The following is a 20,379-nucleotide window of genomic DNA, read 5'->3' as shown; positions in this document are numbered from 1 at the left end:
CCTCCTGCAGCCTTCAGGATGAAAAAAAGAAAACCCATGTTGATAAAGGGGTGTGAGTCACCTGTCAAAGCAGAAGTCTCAGGGCATGTGTGTACACTTCAGAGCCTCCCAGGGGATGCCGTGCAGAGATGTTATGACCCATTTGCAAAGTTCCCAGTGCATATTCACTTATGATGCTTTTACACAGCAAGAGGGTGTCAACCTACCATTTAAGAAATATTGAAGCCGGGCAGCGGTGGCGCACGCCTTTAATCCCAGCACGCGGGAGGCAGAGGCAGGCGGATCTCTGTGAGTTCGAGACCAGCCTGGTCTACAAGAGCTAGTTCCAGGACAGGCTCCAAAGCCACAGAGAAACCCTGTCTCGAAAAACAAAAACAAAAACAAAAACAAAAAACAAAAAACAACAACAACAAAAAAAAACCGGAAAAAAAAAAAGAAAAGAAAGAAATATTGAAGCCGGGCTGTGGTGGTGCATGCCTTTTATCCCAGCACTCAGGAGGCAGAGGCAGGCAAATCTCTATGAGTTCCAGGACAGCCAGGACTACACAGAGAACCCTCTCAAAACAAAACAACAACAACAACAACAACAACAAAAACCTTGAGGTGACAAGGAGAATATGCCAACAAACCTCCCGGGATAATCCACTGATTTAAAGGATAGCTAACAAGTTAAGCTATCTGCAGGAATCTTTCATTTGAGCCATCCAGACGGCCAAGTCTGAACCACCCAGAGATGAGAATGCTCACTTCTTCTGTCAGTGTTCCCACTAGGTTTCCTGAAGTGAATGAGAGTTGCCTGGCAGCTGATAATTCAGCTCTCCAATTACTCATTTCCATCTCTTCATTAAAGTTTCTATTTACAGTGTCTTCAGAAGACAAAAAAAAAAATCCAAGCTAAAAAGAAAACAATGGGGCGATATAAAAATGGGCCTCTCAAGAGAAAGTCCTGTTAGTAAGGGGGGGGGGCTGTTTAAAGGTCTCCGTTCTGTTCTCTTCTGGAAACTCAGGGGAGTGGGATTGTATACCCAGATCTGTTATGTTAATTCTGACCGGGGCATGTCCATGAGCGTGTGAATGTGTAACTGGATGATCGTGGTCTCTTGACAATGGAAAGAACATCTAAAAAGCTATTAGAATACTGAATTCTTTTGGGACCATCCAAAGAAGAGGTTGGTAAACTTTTGGTAAAAAGTCAGAGTCAGAAGTTTTGGCTTTATAGAAATACACCCTGAAAACCCCTCGCTTTTGCCTCTGTGGTATCAAAGTCACGACAAATAAAATGAGCATGGTTGTGTCCCAATAAATCTTTAGGCAAACTGAAATTTGATGAATTTTTCAAAATTACATACCACAAAATATTCTTTTTCTTTTTTTGTCCGATCATTTAAGGACACAAAAGTCACTTTTGGTGTGAGAGCCACAGAAAGTATGTAGGAGGTCAGACCTGTCTGCTCACTGTCTTTATTAAAAGCGGTAGATATTATGGGTTGAGGCCTTTAGAAAGGGCAGAACAAGCAAGCTGGTGCGATCTATACGATCACAGAGAAGCTAAAGACCCCACGTGGTCACCTGCTTCTCTCTATGTCTCCACCCTTTATTCCAGCAACCTCTGCCTCTCAAACACGCTGACGTCAACTGCAGGGCCACTGGGCTCGGAGGGAGCGGTCATACCTGCTCCTTGATCTCTTGCAGCTTCCGGCTCTGCTCTCTGATGTCGTGGAGGAGCTGCAGGGCTTTGTCGTCCTCCTGGGACACCTCCATCCGTGCTTGCTCCAGACTTCGCTTTAAGCTCTGCAGAAAGCACAGGTTTTAATAGGGATGCCCGTGGGTCGCACTCTGGTCGAAGACGTTCATCAGGACAGCTGCAAGCTGCTTCGAAGACACCGGCATGGTTTCGAGTAACAGACCAGAGCGGACACCTCCCAGTGGTTGCTGATTCCATTTCTCGCCCTGTAAAAGCCACTTGGTGGAAGAAACGTCATCGAACGCTCACAACCTTACGGGCCGAGCCTGCAACTCTACCAGCTAGTAGCCTGGCATCATCTACCTGTCCTGACAGATACTTACGTGTATGGTTAGGACTGAAAACCAGTAAGACCCCATGTCTCTTACAACCACCACCTCCATAACTATCTAGTGAATTCTTCCAGACTCTCGCGTGCATACGTCTGCTTCAAAGAAGTAACCGTTTCATCGTCTATGCGGCTGCTATTTCAGAGTCCAGTAGACTGTCTGCCTCCTGACTAGCCTCCGAGATGCCTATCACCCATCCACTCCCCTCTGTGCTCCAATGGCACTGACAGAGACATCTGAGAGACAGATGGAGGACTTCACCCACCACTGAAAGGTAGCCAAGTCTGGAACACAAACATCGCAGTTATTCTTAATCAGCCACATTCCATAGATTTCCTCTCCCATGTGTAAAAAAAATAAAAGACTTTATAAATGTGTGACTCAACCTCTTAAGATTATTTAACTGGGCACATCAGAGAAACACCTGAATGAAAAATTCCACAAGACAATGGAGAAGACAGTCTACGCTTGTGAAGGAAAGGAAAAAAAAATGGAGCTGTATGAGCAATAATGACAGAGGGTCTGGATCTCAAGGGCTGAATTTCCTCGCCACTACCGTGCTTCTAATTGAATAAAAAATTGATTTCCAACAGATTCGAATTATGTTTTCTGGTACAGATTTGGGAGTTTAGTCCTCAGAGCTGACCACGTTGACACAGCGTAGACCAGAGAGGTTGGGACAGGAGATGTCAGGAGTCTCTCTGCAGAAGGCTTTAGTGACAGCTGACTCCCATCTCCAGGATCTGTGGTGCCCAGCAGCCAGCATGGGCTTTTTGTTGAAAACCAGTTCCTTCCTAGCGACCTCGTACCTCACTCCTGCTACTCTGGCAATCATGGAACTCGCAATCTTTTCTGTTCTGTCTGTCTCTACTCTCTGCCATTGGCTGTGATGTGCCTCATGGAGCTGTCATGAAACAGGATGAGACACACACAACAGGAAGTGCCGCCTCCGAGGGAAGGGGGGGCTTTGGGGAAGGCTCACACTGCATTCTGTGATGTAGGTGGCAAGGTCCTGCTCCAGGAGGGATCTCTGAGTCTCAGAGGCCTTCAGTTCCACCTCCTTCTGACTAAGCACAGCCTCCACCTCTGATACTCTCCGATGTAACCGGGTCATTTCCTGCTCCATCTGAAATAAACACACGGAAGGGTTAAAAGGGCCCAAGGAGGTTTCGTGGGAGCAAGCACGTCTCAAGCAGGCCCCTAGGCCACCTGGTGGTCTGAGGTGGCGGGCGGGGGGGAGGGGTTACCGCTAATCCGCCAAGAGCTGGGATGGAAATACCATTGCTTCTTCGCCCAGGAGCACACAGTTCTTCAAAAAGACAGCCACCAAACGCTAGGTCACTCCTGTCATCCAAGTCCCGCTCCGCGCGATCACTTCTCTAACCCACTTAGCAAAAGAGCTACTGTCATCTTCCACCTTTTGTTTTTTTTTTTTTTGGTATCGGTTTGGCTTATACAGATGTCACTTTAATTTTATATTTTATCCTAAATCCATCTTGATCCCCCCCCATCTCCTTGCAAAGATCTAGAGGAAAGATCCAGAACGAGGCTGAGGGGTAATTATTCGTCTGAGCTCTTAGGAGTCCCGCACAAGCAGTGGTTTTTTTTTTTATTAAGTTTTCAGAGAGTTGCCTCTGGGCAGGAACAGTGAGTATTAAGAGACGCTGAGCATAATCAACACAGTGGCCGCCGTGACATAGGCAGGAGTTTAAAAGACTAGGAAGAGAGACTTCGCCTCAATCCGAGCAGATGGGATGCATCTCAGCCACAGGTGAGGACCCAGGCCACCTGCTGGAAGAAGCAGACATCGGGCTGGGTCATGCTGAGACACAGGCTGTTTTAAATCCAGGGTCTCCTCTGGTTAAGATTTAAAGGATTTATGGCAAAGTCTAGGCCCGAATTCATCTCCCTCTGAGCTGCTGGAGGTGCGGCTTCAGCCAGGGATCAGGAGGCTCAGTGCCAGCCGTGGCCCCCGGCGGGTCCCTTGGCATTTATTGGCGGGAGGATCCTGGAGCAAGGACGGAGGCCGGCTGCGGAGATAAATACCTTGTGACACTTGTCCTGCGAGTCTTGCAGCTCTTTGCTTTTGATGAGAAGTTTCTTTTCCATGGAGCTAGCCTTGGCAGGGGAGTCCAGACCCGACACAACAGACCTAAATATAAAAATAATAATTAAAAAAAAAGTCAAATGGTATGCCCGTCAGCCCGGGAGCTGTGTTCAGACATTGCAGCAGAAATGGCAGATCTGCCTGCATTCTGCAGCGGAGCTGGCCCAAGCATCTTCTAGCAGCATTAAAACCACGCACGGGGCAAGGAAGTAGAAGGAAGCAAGGGCTGTGGCAGGTAGACTTGGTGCAGAGTCAAGGGAACCTGGAGACAAAACTGGCTTCTGGGAGCCCTGGTGTGCACAGCTGTCCAGTGGAATGGTAAGAACAGAACTTGTCACACAGGAAAGTATGAGCATTCATCGCACAGCCCTAGGCCCGCGTTACTCCCTTCACTGACACACTCAACAGGTGTGGCTTCAACACTCATTGTGCCACCGGCACATAGTAGAGTACACATGACACACGGGGTCCCTGCTCCTCCCAAAGCTGATGTTCCAGGGAGAGCAGACAGAATGCACCAGGAAGGTTCAGAAACAAAAGGCTTACGGCTGGGAGAGACTTGAGAGGAGGAACAAGGATGTGGTCTGATGACACAGTGGAACGAGAGAGGCTGGGGAAGAGAGGAAGCATGACCCAGGAGGGCTTCTTAGAGAAGGAGGCATTTGAGACCTCAGGGATGAGAAGGTTCTAGATACAAAAGGATCTAACAGGAAGGAAGCAGCGGGGACAGGGGTCGGCAGCCATACTGGCCCTGAGGCAGGACAGACATGACCGAGCGGTGTGTTGTAACAACACACTATGAAGTCTGTCTGTTCCTCCCCCAAGCTAGCCACTTCCATTCTGTTGTGTTTGTTGTAAACAGCTCATGCTTACAGTGATGAGCCAAATGGCGCTCACTTACCACACATGAACACTCAGTAGCTGTGATTAAGTTAATGATCTTGAAATGCAGAGATTATCCTGGATTACCTGAAAAGGTCCAATATCCTCCCCACAGAAGTCCTCATAAAATAGAAACAGAGGTGTGGGGGACAGAAAGCCAAGCACAGAGGCAGGGGGCAGGGCCAGAGATCTGAACATGCTACACAACTGCTCACAAGATGCAGAGGCAGGCTAGGACTTAGAATCCCCAGGGCCCACATAAAGCACAGCACAGAAGTGTGTACGGGTAACTCAGTGTTCTACAGCAAGGTCGGGGACAGAGCCAAGAAACTGCCCGGAAGTTCCCAGGCCTGTGGAGAGCAAAGTCAGCGGCCTGTCTCAAACTAGGTAGAAAGCAAGGACCAACACCCAAAGTTGTACCCTGTCCTCCACACAGGTGTCATGACGTGTATGAGTGTACACACACACACACACACACACACACACCATACACAAATACAAAGATGGGGAGCCACCAAATCACAAATGGGTGGACCCTAGGAGCTGGATAAGACGAGAAGGCTAATTCTCCTCAAAGCCCACAGGTAGAGTACAACCTCATCTAGGCTGTCTTGAGCCAAAAGAAACTCACATGGAACTTCTAACTCCCAGAACTGTGAGATAGTGAGTGTGTGTTCTTCCACGCCTCTGGGCCTGTGCCGACTTGTTACAGCACCAGTGTGAAACGCATACGCTCACAGAGCCCTGGGATGTACCTGGTGCTCTCTGAACGCTAGACATGTTTTAATTCTTTATTCCCCACAACTCTCTGAGGAAGACACAACCTATTATCCTCATGTTACACATGAAGAAAGTGAGGCACACAGAGATTAAAGAACCTGCTGGTTGATAAATGGTTTCTGTTAGTCCACAGGACGTGAGAGACTGAAAGGGCCCCCGATGTCGTGCTTAGGAAACATTATAAAAATTGCATGACAAGCTATGTAGGGTCTGGACTAGAAGGGCTCTCTCACACATGTGCAGGGCATGAGAATGAGCACCTGGATGGGGGTTTAAACACTGGGTGAAGGAAGAAAGTCAAGGCCATAGCAAGCAAACGTTGTTATGCATGGAGGGACATGGTGGTGCCCACTGCTGCCCACAGTACCATCTTTGTTGCCTTGGTAACAGGACTGCAGGAGCTGCTTACTGATGAGCACTCGGGGTCTTCCCAGCAGGCCAAAGTTCTGTTTTCTGCTGCTCCAGACTACTCCTCGGCCTAAAAGAGATCAGCCCCCTGTGGCAATGTGGAGCACCTCTCTGCTACAGCTGCCAGCCAGCCCAGTGCCAGGGTGGTGTGACAGCTCTCTGTACGCAATGGCAGGCAAGTGGATCAACAACAGGAATACAATCTGACCCACCACTTTCAAGCTGTGTGGCCTCCCTAACCTCAGCTGCCGCACCTGTAAAATGGGTAATTCTCAAATCACCCCAGGGTCCGCACAACAATTCAATGAGATAGTGCACGTTGAGCCCCAAGCACAGCCCTGGCACACACAAATGCCAACCATTACTATGACTGGTGCCATTTTTATTACGATCCCTACAACTCTGTAAATAGCTCGTGCCTCACAGGCCTCAAACAGTTGCTTGAAATGGTAACACTCAGGGGGCTGAGCGTGCTGTGTGCTATTGTTCACATCAAGACAAATGAGGATTATTCATAGAAATGGGCAACAAGGATTAAAACTCAGAAATAAATCTTTTTTTAAACTCTCACATTGAGCTAGGAATTTTTAACACTTCTCACAAGCCTATATACTAGCCAAAATATACACAGACACACACGCATGCGCACACACACACACACACACACACACACACACGCACGCACCCTCTTCCTGCCTTCACAGGGATTGCTTAGGATGGCCTTGAGTTTCCCTCATTCCTGACTGTACTTGGATGGGCAGGTTAGAGACAAGTCCCAGGCCACCTGAGCAGGCAGAGATGGCCCCTGGTCCTGTAGTAATCGAGGGTCACCCACACATCACAAAGGGGCACACAGGATGTACACAGGGACGACAACACAGGACACAGTTCTCTGCACCCTTTAGACAAGCTACTGCATGGGTTTTCTGATATGGAGTGGGACGTGGCTCACAAAACTCAACGCCACATGGAGGGCGTGCTCCAGTGGAGCTTAATGTTGAATATCCGCTGCTGTGGGTACAAAACAGATTGCTTATTCACCAAAAAAGAAAGAAAGAAAAGGCATTTCTAGGCCACTGTTTAATGGGGCCCAGGATGCAGAAGAGGAGCACTCACGGGAGACAATGCAGCCGTCACCCCAGGTCCACTGGCTCACTCTGCTATTTTGACGCTTGACAAACGCTCACATTTAAGAGTTCTAAGTACGGCAATTAAGAGCTCTTCAGAATAAATATGCTAAAGAAGCCTCTTTTTTTAAAGAATAAATAAAAATCACATCTAAAAAAAAAACCTCCGATAGGAATGCTGCAACTAAACTCAGCCCATGGCAACAGCTGCTGATGGAGGGCAAGGGTCATGGAAGCTTTGGGCAGCTTCCTGCACCCCGACCCATCACCTGGAGATGGCGCGCTTGTAGCCAAGGCTGGGGGCAAGGCCAGTTCAATCTGGGCAGGAACTAAGGGCTCGGCCTGGCAGTGTCATCTTCGTTAAATTCCATGATGACTTGGAAGGATAGTCAGGATTGGAGTGCTAAGGAGAAGAGCGTGCGTGGTTTCAAGTAGAGGCTTTTCCAGAACGGCCAGCCTGGGCGTCTGCTCCCCTGTGGCAATTTGGTTATGTGAGGACAGCACTTTGTGTTCCTCCCTGAGTGGGAACTCAGCTCTCAATTTCAGGACAAGTACAAGCGTTAGACAATGATTAAGAACAGCATTCCAGCCGGGCGGTGGTGGCGCAGCCTTTAATCCCAGCACTTGGGAGGCAGGGGCAGGCGGATCTCTGTGAGTTCGAGGCCAGCCTGGTATACAGAGCTAGTTCCAGAATAGGCTCCAAAGCTACAGAGAAACTCAGTCTCTGAAAAATAAATAAATAAATAAATAAATAAATAAATAAATAAATAAATAAATGAACCAACCAAAACCCAGCATTCCGTATCATTTAATATACCCATTGCTTTAGGTATGTAGCATGTGTACATGTGTGCACCGTGATGCTCATGTGTAGAGCAGAGGACAACTTGAGGGAACTTTTCCTTCCACCACACGGGTTCCCGCAACTGAAGTCATGCTTATCCACCACCTGAGTTTAATTCTTTGAGACTGGGTCTCCCTGTGTAGCCTAGGCTGGCCTCAAACTCATGATCCTTCTGTTTCAGCCCACAAAGGGCGGGATTATAAGATGCCCAACTTTGCATCTCCATAGGTTTCTAAGGGGAAAAAAGTAGAGCCAGATATAGCTCAAAACCCTTACATGCTATTTACCTTTCATACAACTAAGGTAATTCAGTTCACAGTCCCCGTGGCAAGCGCCTGAGAGAGTCTATGTGTACCAAGAACATGCAGAAGCAGAAAGAGGCCAGAAGAGAGCGAGCATCAGATCTCGTGGAGCTGAGGTAAGAAGGGGTTGTAAATACCACGTGGGTGCTGGGGACCAAACCTGGGTCCTCTGAAAAAGCAGCAAGTGTTCTTAATCATGGAGCCTACTCTCCAGCCCCCAAATATGCATTTCTCAATGCAGCAGATTCACATGCCCTAGCAACCATCCCGAAACATCAGCACAATCCATTGTCTCTAAGATGCCACTAGCCATCTTTCTGACTTGCAGCGAATGCTATTTCCTGAAACTGACCATAACGTGAATGAAACGAACCTTAGCTTGAGAGGCCTCATCCAAGCTCGCCCTAGAGCAATCAAACCATCACCTCACACAGCTCTGTTGTTCAAACAGGTCATGGGGCTAAGGTCCTCCCAAAATTCAAGCGTGGCAATATCTAAAGGTTATATTGTTTAAGGAAAGTTAAAAATAAAACAAGATCACTCCTCTACAAAGTTCTTCATCAAAATTCTGAGGCCATAGTATATGCCTGTGGCCCAGAACTGCAGGAAGAAGGGAGGAAATCAGACACATATGCAGTAAAACACTCAACATAAAGTAAATTTCATTTTTAAAGAAAGTTAATCCTCTCAAGCCCAATGGCTTTCCCATGTATATTCCAGGATACATTTGGTGATATTTAGAATGTTCTTTCATCTTAATGGCGGGGGTGGGGTGGGGGTGGAGGGTGCATTGAAGGAGAAGTTGGGATGGGGGGGCATGTTGAAGGTGGGGGCATGTTGGGGACAGGGTGGGTGTCAGGGAGGGTCTGAGGAACAGGAAAGTGTGTGTGTGTGTATGTGTGTGTGTGTGTGTGTGTGTGTACACGCGCGCGTGCACCTTATTAACATTCCGCATGAGGAAGCTAGAGACACTGCTCAATAATCTATACCACACAGGAAGGACCTGAAGGAGTTACCCAGCCAACAGCATCAACAGCGCAGCGCCAAGCTAAGAAACCCTCGTGTGGAAGCTGTAAGGGAAGGAAAGTCTCCATTCCGCAGCTAAGGAACCATCAGGGAGGGAACATCCTGAGTAGCGTGTTCTTGCTGCAGGGCCCTCGCAGACCTGACCCCCTGACCCTCCCTGACTCCCCACAGACCTGTGAGATGGGCATTCTATCCTCAAGGCACCAGAGTAATTAAGAACTGATCTTACAGTCCCTTTACATACTTATCCTATGTGTGAGAGGGCCAGACAGTTAAAAGTAGAGGCGTCTACAATAGATGGTTTTGAGTTCAAATATCAACTCAACTTCTTCAGGGCTGGACAGCAATAGATGAACCCAGACAGAACTGAGGATATTCGGAGGGGCAAAGCCATAGAGGAAAGGGAGGGGTGGGCCGTATGGAATAAGGTGACCTCTATCTATCCATGTGATGCTAAGCGTGAGCTCAAAACAGTCTAGGAACCCAAAAGCATCCACGAGCCACGTTGGTCCACAGCCACCTCCAGACACAGTTCAGCCCACACACACAAAACCAACTCTCCTTCCAGTGCGCGGTGGCTGGGGGGCAGGGGACCGTTAAACGAGAAACAGTAACGATGTCGGAAGTCCAGGCAGTTGGTGCTCTGGATTAGCTGGGACGCAGTACAATGAAGTCACTAATAAAAGGATGCGCAGCCTGCCCACACAGCTCTTGCCTACTCTCCCGGCCACGTCTTAGATGCACAGCCAGTTGCCCCCATGGAGAGGAGCGGCTCCTCTGAGCAGCGGGTGCATGCAGTCGCCCGCCCACACACAGCAGTGCTGTCTCTTCCAGCGCTGAGCCAAGTTTGGGTTTTCCTTTTTTTCCCCAGCTTCTATTTTTCTAGAAAATTTTACTCTGAAATCAACATCTCTTCCTGATATATACATCTGCTTTATAATTACAGAGACCCAAGGAGTATCGAGAGAGGGGACGGTACAAGACAGAGAAAGTGGGAACTGCCAGCACCTCTACAGTCGCGAGAACGTTTGCTTAACATATTACATTTGACCCAAAAACTGTTTTACATGGAACCTCTACATTTAAGAAAAATTATAAAATTCAGTTTTACCAGTGACGTGCCTATAAATAACCCATATAACTTAGAAAAATCCATGAAAGCTATTAACAGAATATTCCATATCTAATGAGAATACAGTACTTCTACCCCACAAAGCAGAACATGGACTAGGTCAACTCTAACCTCCAGGCCTAGAATCTTCTGTGAGAATCAAGTCATCCACCTGCTTCATTAGGAAGCCGTCCCCTGCCTGAAAACCCCATCACCCCATCACTGACCAAGGTCGCACATGCTTCAGAGACAGGTAAGTGTGGAGACTCAATATTGAAGCCGGATTCATCGAAATTAGTTCAGCCGAGGGCCTCACCTTAATTGTGGCCAACAGCACTAGAAATACATGTAACCACAAGCAGCAGCGTAGTGCAAGAGAATTTAAAACCCAGCAGCCTCCTGCTTCCAAAAATACGCTGGCTTTTAAGACTGTACATTCTGAAATTTATGAACTAACTTTATAAGCCCATTTTAAGATAGACAGTGGTGTCCATCGCAAGCCCTTGGAAACGTGAAAAATGCCACTGTCCTGGAGAGCTGCGGACTCTTGCTTGGCTTTGGAGAGTCTCTCTCTCTCTCTCTCTCTCTCTCTCTCTCTCTCTCTCTCTCTCTCTCTCTCTCTCTCCACACACAACACACACACACACACACACACCACACACAAACCCTCTACAATGGGTTCAGTTGAGTGGAAACATTTGCTCTAGAATGATTAATAGGTAGCTCAAAAATCATTTCTCAAAACTCTCACTAGTCATAAAAATATAGCCAGGCATGTGATTTCTTTAATACCATTCCCGGCTCTATGTGAGTGCCTCGCTTTGAGAATTTTGTTGACATATTCCCACCACTTCTCTGAATGACTACAAACACCTAATTAATCCTTCTGAATTTAACTCTCGTCCCCTCTAGCATCTACCCTCCAACAAGGGTCAAGAGAGATTACCACGCTCCTACACAAATCCTATCAAGCCTCCTACTCAGTGTAATTCCATGCTTTAAGTCCAGGCTTTGACCTAAGACCACACTTCCCAAGCCGGGAGCTCCAGCTCTTCAACACTCTGATAGGTTTTCTGTTGGCTGGGTCCTCAGGAGTGTGGTCCTGGCTTCAAAGTCTTCTTCTTCGTCTCGACCAGGAATAACCTTCCACATGCAACCAAGAACTAACTCTCTGACAGATCCTACCTGCAGTCAGGGGTTTGTGCCCCTCATTCTCACTGTTGAAGCCTCGCTGTCTGGAAAGTACGTGACACACGGTGGGCTAGCAAGACTTTGCTGAGTGAATGACGGAATGACGGTGTGTTCACCTGTACCGCCAGGACATGAGTCTTGTGAAGAGAGCCCCATTGCCACACCCAGCCTAGAGCGGAGCTCAGTGTCTCACAGGACCTCACAGTAGATTCACAGAGGAGTCTCATGGGAGGTCAGAAGTGTCACCTCCGGTGACTCAACCTTCTCCAGCAGACTCCTAGTGCTCATGTCAGGGAGACCCTCCTGGGGTGTCTAAATTGGCCATGCCACTTTGGTCCCCATTTTGGTCTGATTTCTATAGAGCCTTTGCCACCATCTGAATCTGTCTCTTGCATATGGTGACTTCCTGCGGACAGGGATGGTATCTGTTCTATTCACATTTATGCCTGTAAGCCTAGAACTGTGGCTCTGTTAGGTTAGTGAGTGAGTGAATGAATGAATGAATGAATGGTGTGTGGGCATCAGGCAGGTACAATATACAGATTATCATGGATAAAGGAATCCAAATGAGAACTTTTGTGCAGGGTCAAGGTTGTACAGAAAGCTTTCCGGCCCCCATATCAGAGATGACATGCTTGGTCCTGGGGCAGCAGCATCTACCATAACACACACCCATCTAGGGGACACTCAAGTGCCCAAGAGGAAGAGGGAACAGATGACACCTTTGCTGGAGACAAGAGCACAAGGCCCAGGCTCACCATAACTGGATCTTGACAAGAGTGTTCTATGGGAAATTCAGGCTTAACTGATGTACCACAGACTCTGTTAAGAGTAAAAAATTGGACGCAGATATTAGAGCACCCAGCAGGTACCCCACACGCGACTGAATTCTCTCAATGGACAGAAACCAGTGAAAAGTCTTTATGAAGAGGAAACTGGGGAGAGGGAAGAAGCAAGAGCAGCCGGCTCCGTCTGCACACCTCACTAACAGCAGGCAAGAACACCTGCTCTGCTGCAGGCAGGAACGGTGAGACTCGCCCATCTCTGCAGGAAACCTAGCAGACACTGCTACAACCCATGAGAGGGGCAAGCATGCAGAATCTGAAAGAACTTAAATGCCCCGTTTATAAAACTGCCAAGGGGTGGATCCTGGATACAAACCCCTGCCTGTCTGGTTCTCAAGTCTGGACTTTTCACAGGGGTGCTATAGCTAGTCTCCCCCAATAAAGAATGTTCTATGAGCTCTAAGCTAAGGGTGAGCTTGTGTAGGCCTCAGAGGGGAACGCAGGCTCGGTAATCTCCAGCTTTACTATCTAAACAGGATGGAGAAGAGTACTGAGCTACGGGACACCTGAGACTGTGTGGGTTAACCCCTCCAGAAAGTTGTTCCTTAACCCTGACTATTTAGACAAGTGCGTCATTCTTACATGAACTAGCAGCCATGACCATTAGAGGTTCAAGTACGGAGGTCCTCAGGTCCCTAGACATGGGACAATGGGACAGGTCTTAGATCTGCGTCAGACTTCAACTTCCTTGAGTCTCGGTGTCTATCACGTGTACTATGGCAAGGCTGTGAGACAATGCATGGAAAGTCCTTAGGATAAAAAGCTCTAGGCCCACAGGAAGTACTCAGCAGACGCTGTATACTCTGAGCAGAAGGAATTAGTACAACCCTGACCACTTTAGTCTAACTCAATTTAAAGTCAATTTAAAGTCGACCTGCCGAGGTGAAGCCCTGTTTGGGGGCAAAAGGAAGACAAGGCCCTGTCTGTCCTCAGGGAGCCCTGGGCAATTTGGCCAGACTTAGAGACAATGGAAGGTAGGACTGGGAGCACAAGCTAGGGTCTTGGCACAGTGAGCTTGAATGTCACACCAAGATGCTGCAGAAGGTGCCCACAAGAGAATTACATCATTCCTAGGCTCTGGAGGAATTGCACTCTCCGTGGAGAATGGACTGCAGCCAGGAACACCAGAGGCAGAGGGCTCGTTTGGGATGCGACTGCACCAGTCGAAGCGAATGTCCACTGGGGTGATGGTGAGGACAGAACGATGGGCACAGATGTGTCACCAAGGGAAAAGCTTAGAGGCCTTGCCAGTGAGGGGAGCGGCAAGAGGCAGAAGAGTGCTCAGGGTGACACCATTTTCTTGTCTAGAAGGGTGGGGAAGTGGTAGCTTCTAGACTGAAGAAGAGCAGGGGCAGCGGAAATGGAAGGTAAAGTCAAGAACTGAATGGATGGCTCATGGGACAGTGGGTGGTACCCGTGTTTCAAGGGCCTAGACACAGAAAGTTACACAATGACGAAGGAGTAGTCAGAGGTGGGGGGTAACCGAGTGTCCATGACCCAGCGGACAAAGCAGAAAGCTGTCCAGAGACAGGATGATTAACACTGTCCGGTGGCTCGCTTTGTTGGTTGAGGGTAGTCAATACCTTCTGAGATGGTCCTTGAACTGTGGGAGTGGAACAAAAGAGGTGCTGAGCACAAACGATTCCTTCAGGAGGTTCATCAGAGAGAGGCCAGGAGGCAAAAGGCAGAGGAAGCAGAGAGCACGCTTGGGACCATGAAGCACGCTCAGTCAATGATCACCTTCTTATGGACCCAAGACCACCACAGGTCTAGCCTGTGGGGGCCTCCAAAGAGCACTCAACAGATCTTCTAGAGCCTGCCTGACCTTAAGATTAGGGTGGGACTGTTTGGACCTGAGCTCCTAACAGCCTCTTTAAGACAAGCAGAAGGTGACAGAATGGTCCTGCCAGGGCTGAGAGGCACGCATGCACTGAATCTAAACAGAGAACAGGGTGAGACAGCTGGAGGACAAGGTGTGCTTGACTCAAGAGAAGAAAACCTGAATGAGCAAAAGAAGAGAAAACCCAAAACAATACCCAGAGAGGAGCGAGCAGTTTAAGACCCATTTAATGGCAAGACACAAGCCGCGCCAGGCACTTGAGGGCAGTTGCCGTCAAGTCATTGGATATAGTAGAGGTTGCCTTTGGGGACGGCAAGAAGAAGCTGCCGTTGCTGTTGGCTATTTAAAAACCCAAGTCACAGATGAGACTACTTCCAACAGGGATATGTGTGGGAAACACAACGCCAAGCAGTGTTCTGTCTCTCTCTCTCTCTCTCTCTCTCTCTCTCTCTCTCTCTCTCTCTCTCTCTCTCCCCCCTGTGTGTGTCTCTCTGTTTCTGTCTCCCCCTGCCTTTCTGTATGTCTCTCTGTCTGTCTCTCTCTCCCTGTCTCTGTGTCTCTCTTTCTCCTTGTATCTGATTGTCTCTGTCTCTCCCTGCCTCTGTGTGTCTGTGTGTGCACACATGTCACAGCATGTTTGTGGAGGTCAGATGACACCTGTCACCGAGACTCTGAGAGCCTACAGGGACTTTCCATCCCGGCTTCCCTCCCATCTCAGCAGCACTGGATGACAGACAATGCTGCCAGGCCTACCTGTACACTCATTCTGGGGAAAACAGTTTTTAAACGAAGATTCCCCTCACTCCTGAGTAGCTCAAAAAAAAAAAAAAAGTAAGACTGATGGGTAGATCCTCCCTCCCATTCCCTCTCTGGAGTAGGGAGGTGAGATTGGAGACACCTGGAATACAAAAACCAATCTGAAGAAACACAGCATGGGGGCTGGAGAGATGGCTCAGTGGTGAAGAGCACTGGCTGCTCTTCCAAAGGTCCTGAGTTCAATTCCCAGCAACCACATGGTGGCTCACAACCATCTGTACTGAGATCTGACGCCCTCCTCTGGCGTGTGGGCATACATCAAGACAGAATGTTGTATACATGATAAATAAATAAATCTAAAAAAAAAAAAGAAACACACAGCATCTTCACTGACAGCCATGAAGGAAGCTGAGCCTGGGCTACACAGGAGACACACAATTACAGAAGGGGTGACTTGGATCACCCTCTGGGACGTTTATTGTGCAGCTTATGAACGATTAGCCTGAAGGCCAGGGTCAGTGCCATTCCCTGTCCTCAATGAAGTTCTCTCTAGCAAGTCAGAATGTGAGTGGTTACGAGTGCCTGTATGCGTGCACACACATACATACATACATACATACATACACAGAGGTACATACATGCACGCACACACAGACACACATGCACAATACACATACACGCACGTGTGTGCACACACATACACAGACACAACACAAATACATGCACACATACACATAGGCATACATGCACATATACACACAGATGTATACACTTGCATGCATGCACACACGCGCATGCATGCACACATACACACAGACACATACACATGTGCGCGCACATACACCCCAAGTCAGTGTCTCTCAATGAGAAGGTATCTGAGACCTTTTTACTAACGCACATACTCAATAAACACGTAAAAGGCAAAAACAAAAGCAGCGTTGTGATCAGCTTGTCAACTCTCTCCACACCTGTCCCAACCTCATGGCTCTTCATTCTCCAGAATGGCATCTACTTCTTGGGCACCCCACAAGCATTTCCTGACTTCTCCTGCCCAGGGCATTTATATGGTACAGCATCACAGCCCAGTGGACAGGTTCACCCTCTCCATGCCTTAGCTTCCTTACATGCAGAGTGGGAGAACAGTGACCAGTCCTTCCTCCTGGGCTGCTGGGTTGCTAGAGCAATCTGGTCTGTGTGAGATGCTTAGGACTGAGCCTGAGCACTGGTCACCCTGTGAGAATAGGCTCCGGTTAGCCCTCTGTCCACGAAGCTCTCTCCACCTTCCTCTCCACTGACCCGAATACGCTGTCTTTTACAGAGCTGACCTTTAACCCTCATCCTCCACCTGCACAGCATATGGGTGAGCTCATCACAGCAGGCATATTCACCAAGGGCCTGCCATGTCTTCCTGTGTCTGGGACAATGAGGATCAGTGAGACCCGTCCTGCCCTGCAGACCCCAGCCTGCGCAGGGAAATGGGCAGGCATTGCAAGGAGGGTCATCACCGTTCGCTCAGCACGAGAGCACGAGTCAGCTTCACCCCTTCAGTGACTCTGTTACTCGTTCACCCCACGGTTCCTCGGCCAAGGCACCTGCTCGGTTCTATGATCTGTTTCAGCAAATCTGCTTCGATCAGTGAACCTGATGGGAAAGCACATGTCTGGGACTTCATCCTGTCCTTCTGTCCTCCGGCCTACTCCTCCTGTCAACTAGACGTTACTCTTGGAGTTGGCGTGAACATCTAAGCACTCCCAGGAGAAAAACTCCCGAGGCTTGGAGAGTCTGGCCAGACTTGGAACTCCCTAGTTCCACTGCCTCTTGGCATATGGAAGAGTTCTACATCAACATAGACTCACGTGTCAGAAGAAGCAAGAGACAGGGCAGCAGCTATTGACTGAGGTCTTTTCATGTGCCAGGTATTAGAGGAAATGCTTTATATGGTTTTTTGTTTGTTTGTTTGTTTGTTTTGGTTCTCCCAGAAGCCCTTTGGGAAGATGTCCTGGTTACCCTGTCACCACTGAGGAAAATACTGTGCAAAGAACTCCCAACCACAAAAAGGGGAGGCACTGAAAACCGGCCATTTGAAATCTGGGAGGACACATGTCAGACAGCTCCACTCCTCCATCACGTCTGATTGACCCTTGCATTGCCAGATCCACACGAAGGAAAGAAAAAGTGCCCAGAGACAGAAAGAGCACCCTTCCTGAGACAGCTCACCCAGAACCCGCAAACGTACAAATCTAGCCGCATCAGGATCACATCACCTTGCAGAAATGTCGGCTCGGCCAGAAATAACGAGGCGGTGCTTCAGTCCAGGAAGAAGGACATGAAGAAACTCGCCCCACACTGACAACAGAGCAGGGATGCTGGGAGCCATGGTATTTTTAAACCTTCCACTTAACTGAGTTTTGTTTCCACCCCACTACTGTAAAGCTCAAGCAAACGGGGGCTCAAGGTATTCAAGGCATGGGAACTGGGTCTGGGTTCTTGTTGAGAAAAAAAGGAAAGAGTTGGGTCGGGCGTGTAGCTCAGTGGTCACTGTGGAAGAGTGTTTGCTTAGCACAGACAAGGTCCCTGGTTCAATGCCCGGCACCACATGGGAATTGGGGTGGGGTGGGAGGACATGAAGAGAGTCACTGGTGAAGATGCCTGTCAAAGCTAACTTCACCAAAAACACCTAACCGAATGAATCTGGCTCTCACCAAACTCCCCTGCTCTCAACTCGGGCAGCAAGGAACTCTCCCTACACCTCATTCATCAACACGCTGAGACCGAGTTTCTCGCTAAACCTAAAATTAACGACGCGCGCAACGGCTGGCTTAAAAATAGCCTGGGGTCTCCTGCAAAAAGAGAAAGATCCTAAAATGTGAGGAGAGACCACAACACAACAATATGAATCGCTCCCGCAGCCACGGTCTCTGTGAAAAGTCCTCGCTCATTCGGCCTCCACCTCTGAACGTTCCATTCCGTTCACTGGTGACAAATCTGGGGTCAGTCTCCCCAGTGTGGCGCAAGCTAGCCTCCGCGGTTCCTTCCATGGTGTAAGGACCGAGTAACTGTGGCGCAAACACAAACCTGTGACGCTGAAAATGACAAGCGGGAGGAGAGAAACACAGGGAGGAAGTTGAGGCCACCGCAGAGCAAAGATGGTACCCGGAGACAACGCCACCGCCTGCGGTGAGTCCTGCGACCGCACGTCTATGAAGCTGCGGGAGAGCTGCCGAGCAGCTTCATCTCTGAGGCTCTTTGATTGGCTTCCCAATTAACTGTGACCCAATATGCCCAGCGTCACCTACAAATAACATGCCCAGGGTCACCTACAGCCAACAGGTGGATAGGAGTTTGAAAATGAGGCTATGGGTTTCACCCATGGAGTCACATCTGGCAAAGTAGCGAGGTCCAACAACAGTACCACAGAGAGAGACTCAAGACAGAAGAAAAGCTGATAATTCCAGCCCCAAATTGCCATAGGAAAAAGCATCAAGTTCCCCCAAAGATAAGACGCCTCCAGTTATGTCTTCCGGATAACAAATGCACGGCTTTCTTAAAGGGAATTTTATTTTTACGAGAATCTTATTAAAACGTTCTTTTGGGGTATAAATGGAAGTTTGGTTGATGCATTAGAGAGAGATTTTTGGACAGCCAAAAGTGAAATCGCAAACCTTCAAATTCAGAAAGCAACACAAACACATTCCGGGGGGTAAGGCTCATGAGTAAATTCAGTCAACGTTTATCCGGTGCCTGGGCCCTAATGCTAAGATGCCCCTTTACTCGGCGCTCCGAGAGGCAGAAAGAAGCAATTAGAGTCTTCCTGAACAACAAGCAATTAATCTCACTCTGCTTCAGGTTAACCACGGTGCCCGGGCTCCCGCCCATCATCCCCCCCCCCGCCTTTTGACCCCAAAACCTGACTCCCCCAAGGCCTCCCAGGTTTCTCGGATCACTGATCTGAACCTCAGACAGCTTTCTCTCGACACATCCAGCCCGTTACTAACCAGAGCAGAAACTCCCCACACGCACGTCTCCCAGCTCAGATCTGTGACCTTCAGTGTGCTGATTGTGTCAAGGTTACTCTGCCCACTAACTATGCTTCCTTCACCACTGGGCCTCCACTCCTTCCTGGATCCTTGATACCAATGCCAGAACTCCCAGCCCTGCTTGGGTCATTGCAAATCTGTCTTCTGCCACATTCAACAGCTAGTGAGATTTCTGCCTCTCCTACCATCCTCTGGGATGCTTTGGGTGGTGGAACAGATCAGCAAGAAAGGCACATCTAATAATACTGACATCACCTGGATTTTAAACCCAGACCTCAGGCAAGGTAATAAAGGAAGCCCAACTTGGCATCTTTCGTTGTAAAAGCCCCTGTCAAAAATCAAGAACAGCCCACACTCTCCTAGCTTATATCAAATGCTCAATTTCCTGTTTAAAAAAAAAAAAAAATCTGACAGCTTTTTAAGAACCTCAAAATTGCACCTGTGGGGTGACACCATCCAGGAACCAATACTCTATCCATACCTCAAATCAATATCTGAGCTACAAATACAACAAGCAGGTATGAATGAATCTACCAAGGAGAGACTTTTTTAAAAAAATAAAAATGTGTTCTTCTCCTAAGTGGGCAGCAACTAGTAACCCAACACAGCCCTAAGAACCTCAGCATGAGGGTGGGACGCTGGGGAACAGCGCAGCTGGCCTGAGACCTTCCTAGGGGAACTCGCTCCCCTAAAAACAATGTCAACAAGCCCCCCACATCCCAGGCGACTGCGTTTTAATTCTAAGTCTGGAAACAGGACCCTCCAAACCAGCCCGGCCGCCTCACCTAAACGCTTCCTGTAAAGACAGAGAACGACTCCCAGGTCAAGAGGATTCCTGGCTATCTCTAATTCTAGTTGCTTCGTTTGCTTAGGGTTTTCTTCCCCCCCCCCCTTGTGAAGTCCAAATTCTGTGAATCAGTGGCAGCTGCATCACACTCCCTCCTGGGGGCTCCCGGGAATGGGGCTTCCTCTGGCCACGGGTGCTCTCCCGGCTCAGAACGGCTCAGCTGCCAGAGCTCTGATCTTGCAGCATACTTGGACAGGAGCCGA

At 48.7% G+C, this 20,379-nt stretch overlaps 1 protein-coding gene across 1 annotated transcript in view; it reads right to left on the bottom strand.

Moving 5' to 3' along the window:
- Nucleotides 1-20,379, bottom strand: part of Cit (citron rho-interacting serine/threonine kinase) — a 176,240-nt gene that overhangs the window by 82,226 nt on the left and 73,635 nt on the right. The window contains exons 12-14 of the mRNA XM_042055883.1: nucleotides 4,120-4,225; nucleotides 3,056-3,199; nucleotides 1,672-1,791 (exon numbers count right to left, since the gene is read on the bottom strand). Of these exons, the coding sequence (XP_041911817.1) occupies nucleotides 1,672-1,791; nucleotides 3,056-3,199; nucleotides 4,120-4,225 (370 nt within the window). The remainder of the gene's footprint in view (nucleotides 1-1,671; nucleotides 1,792-3,055; nucleotides 3,200-4,119; nucleotides 4,226-20,379) is intronic.

Source organism: Arvicola amphibius, chromosome 10 (genome assembly GCF_903992535.2).
Source record: "Arvicola amphibius chromosome 10, mArvAmp1.2, whole genome shotgun sequence".
Classification (NCBI taxonomy): Eukaryota; Metazoa; Chordata; class Mammalia; order Rodentia; family Cricetidae; genus Arvicola; species Arvicola amphibius.
This window is presented reverse-complemented; position numbering and strand designations above follow the sequence as displayed.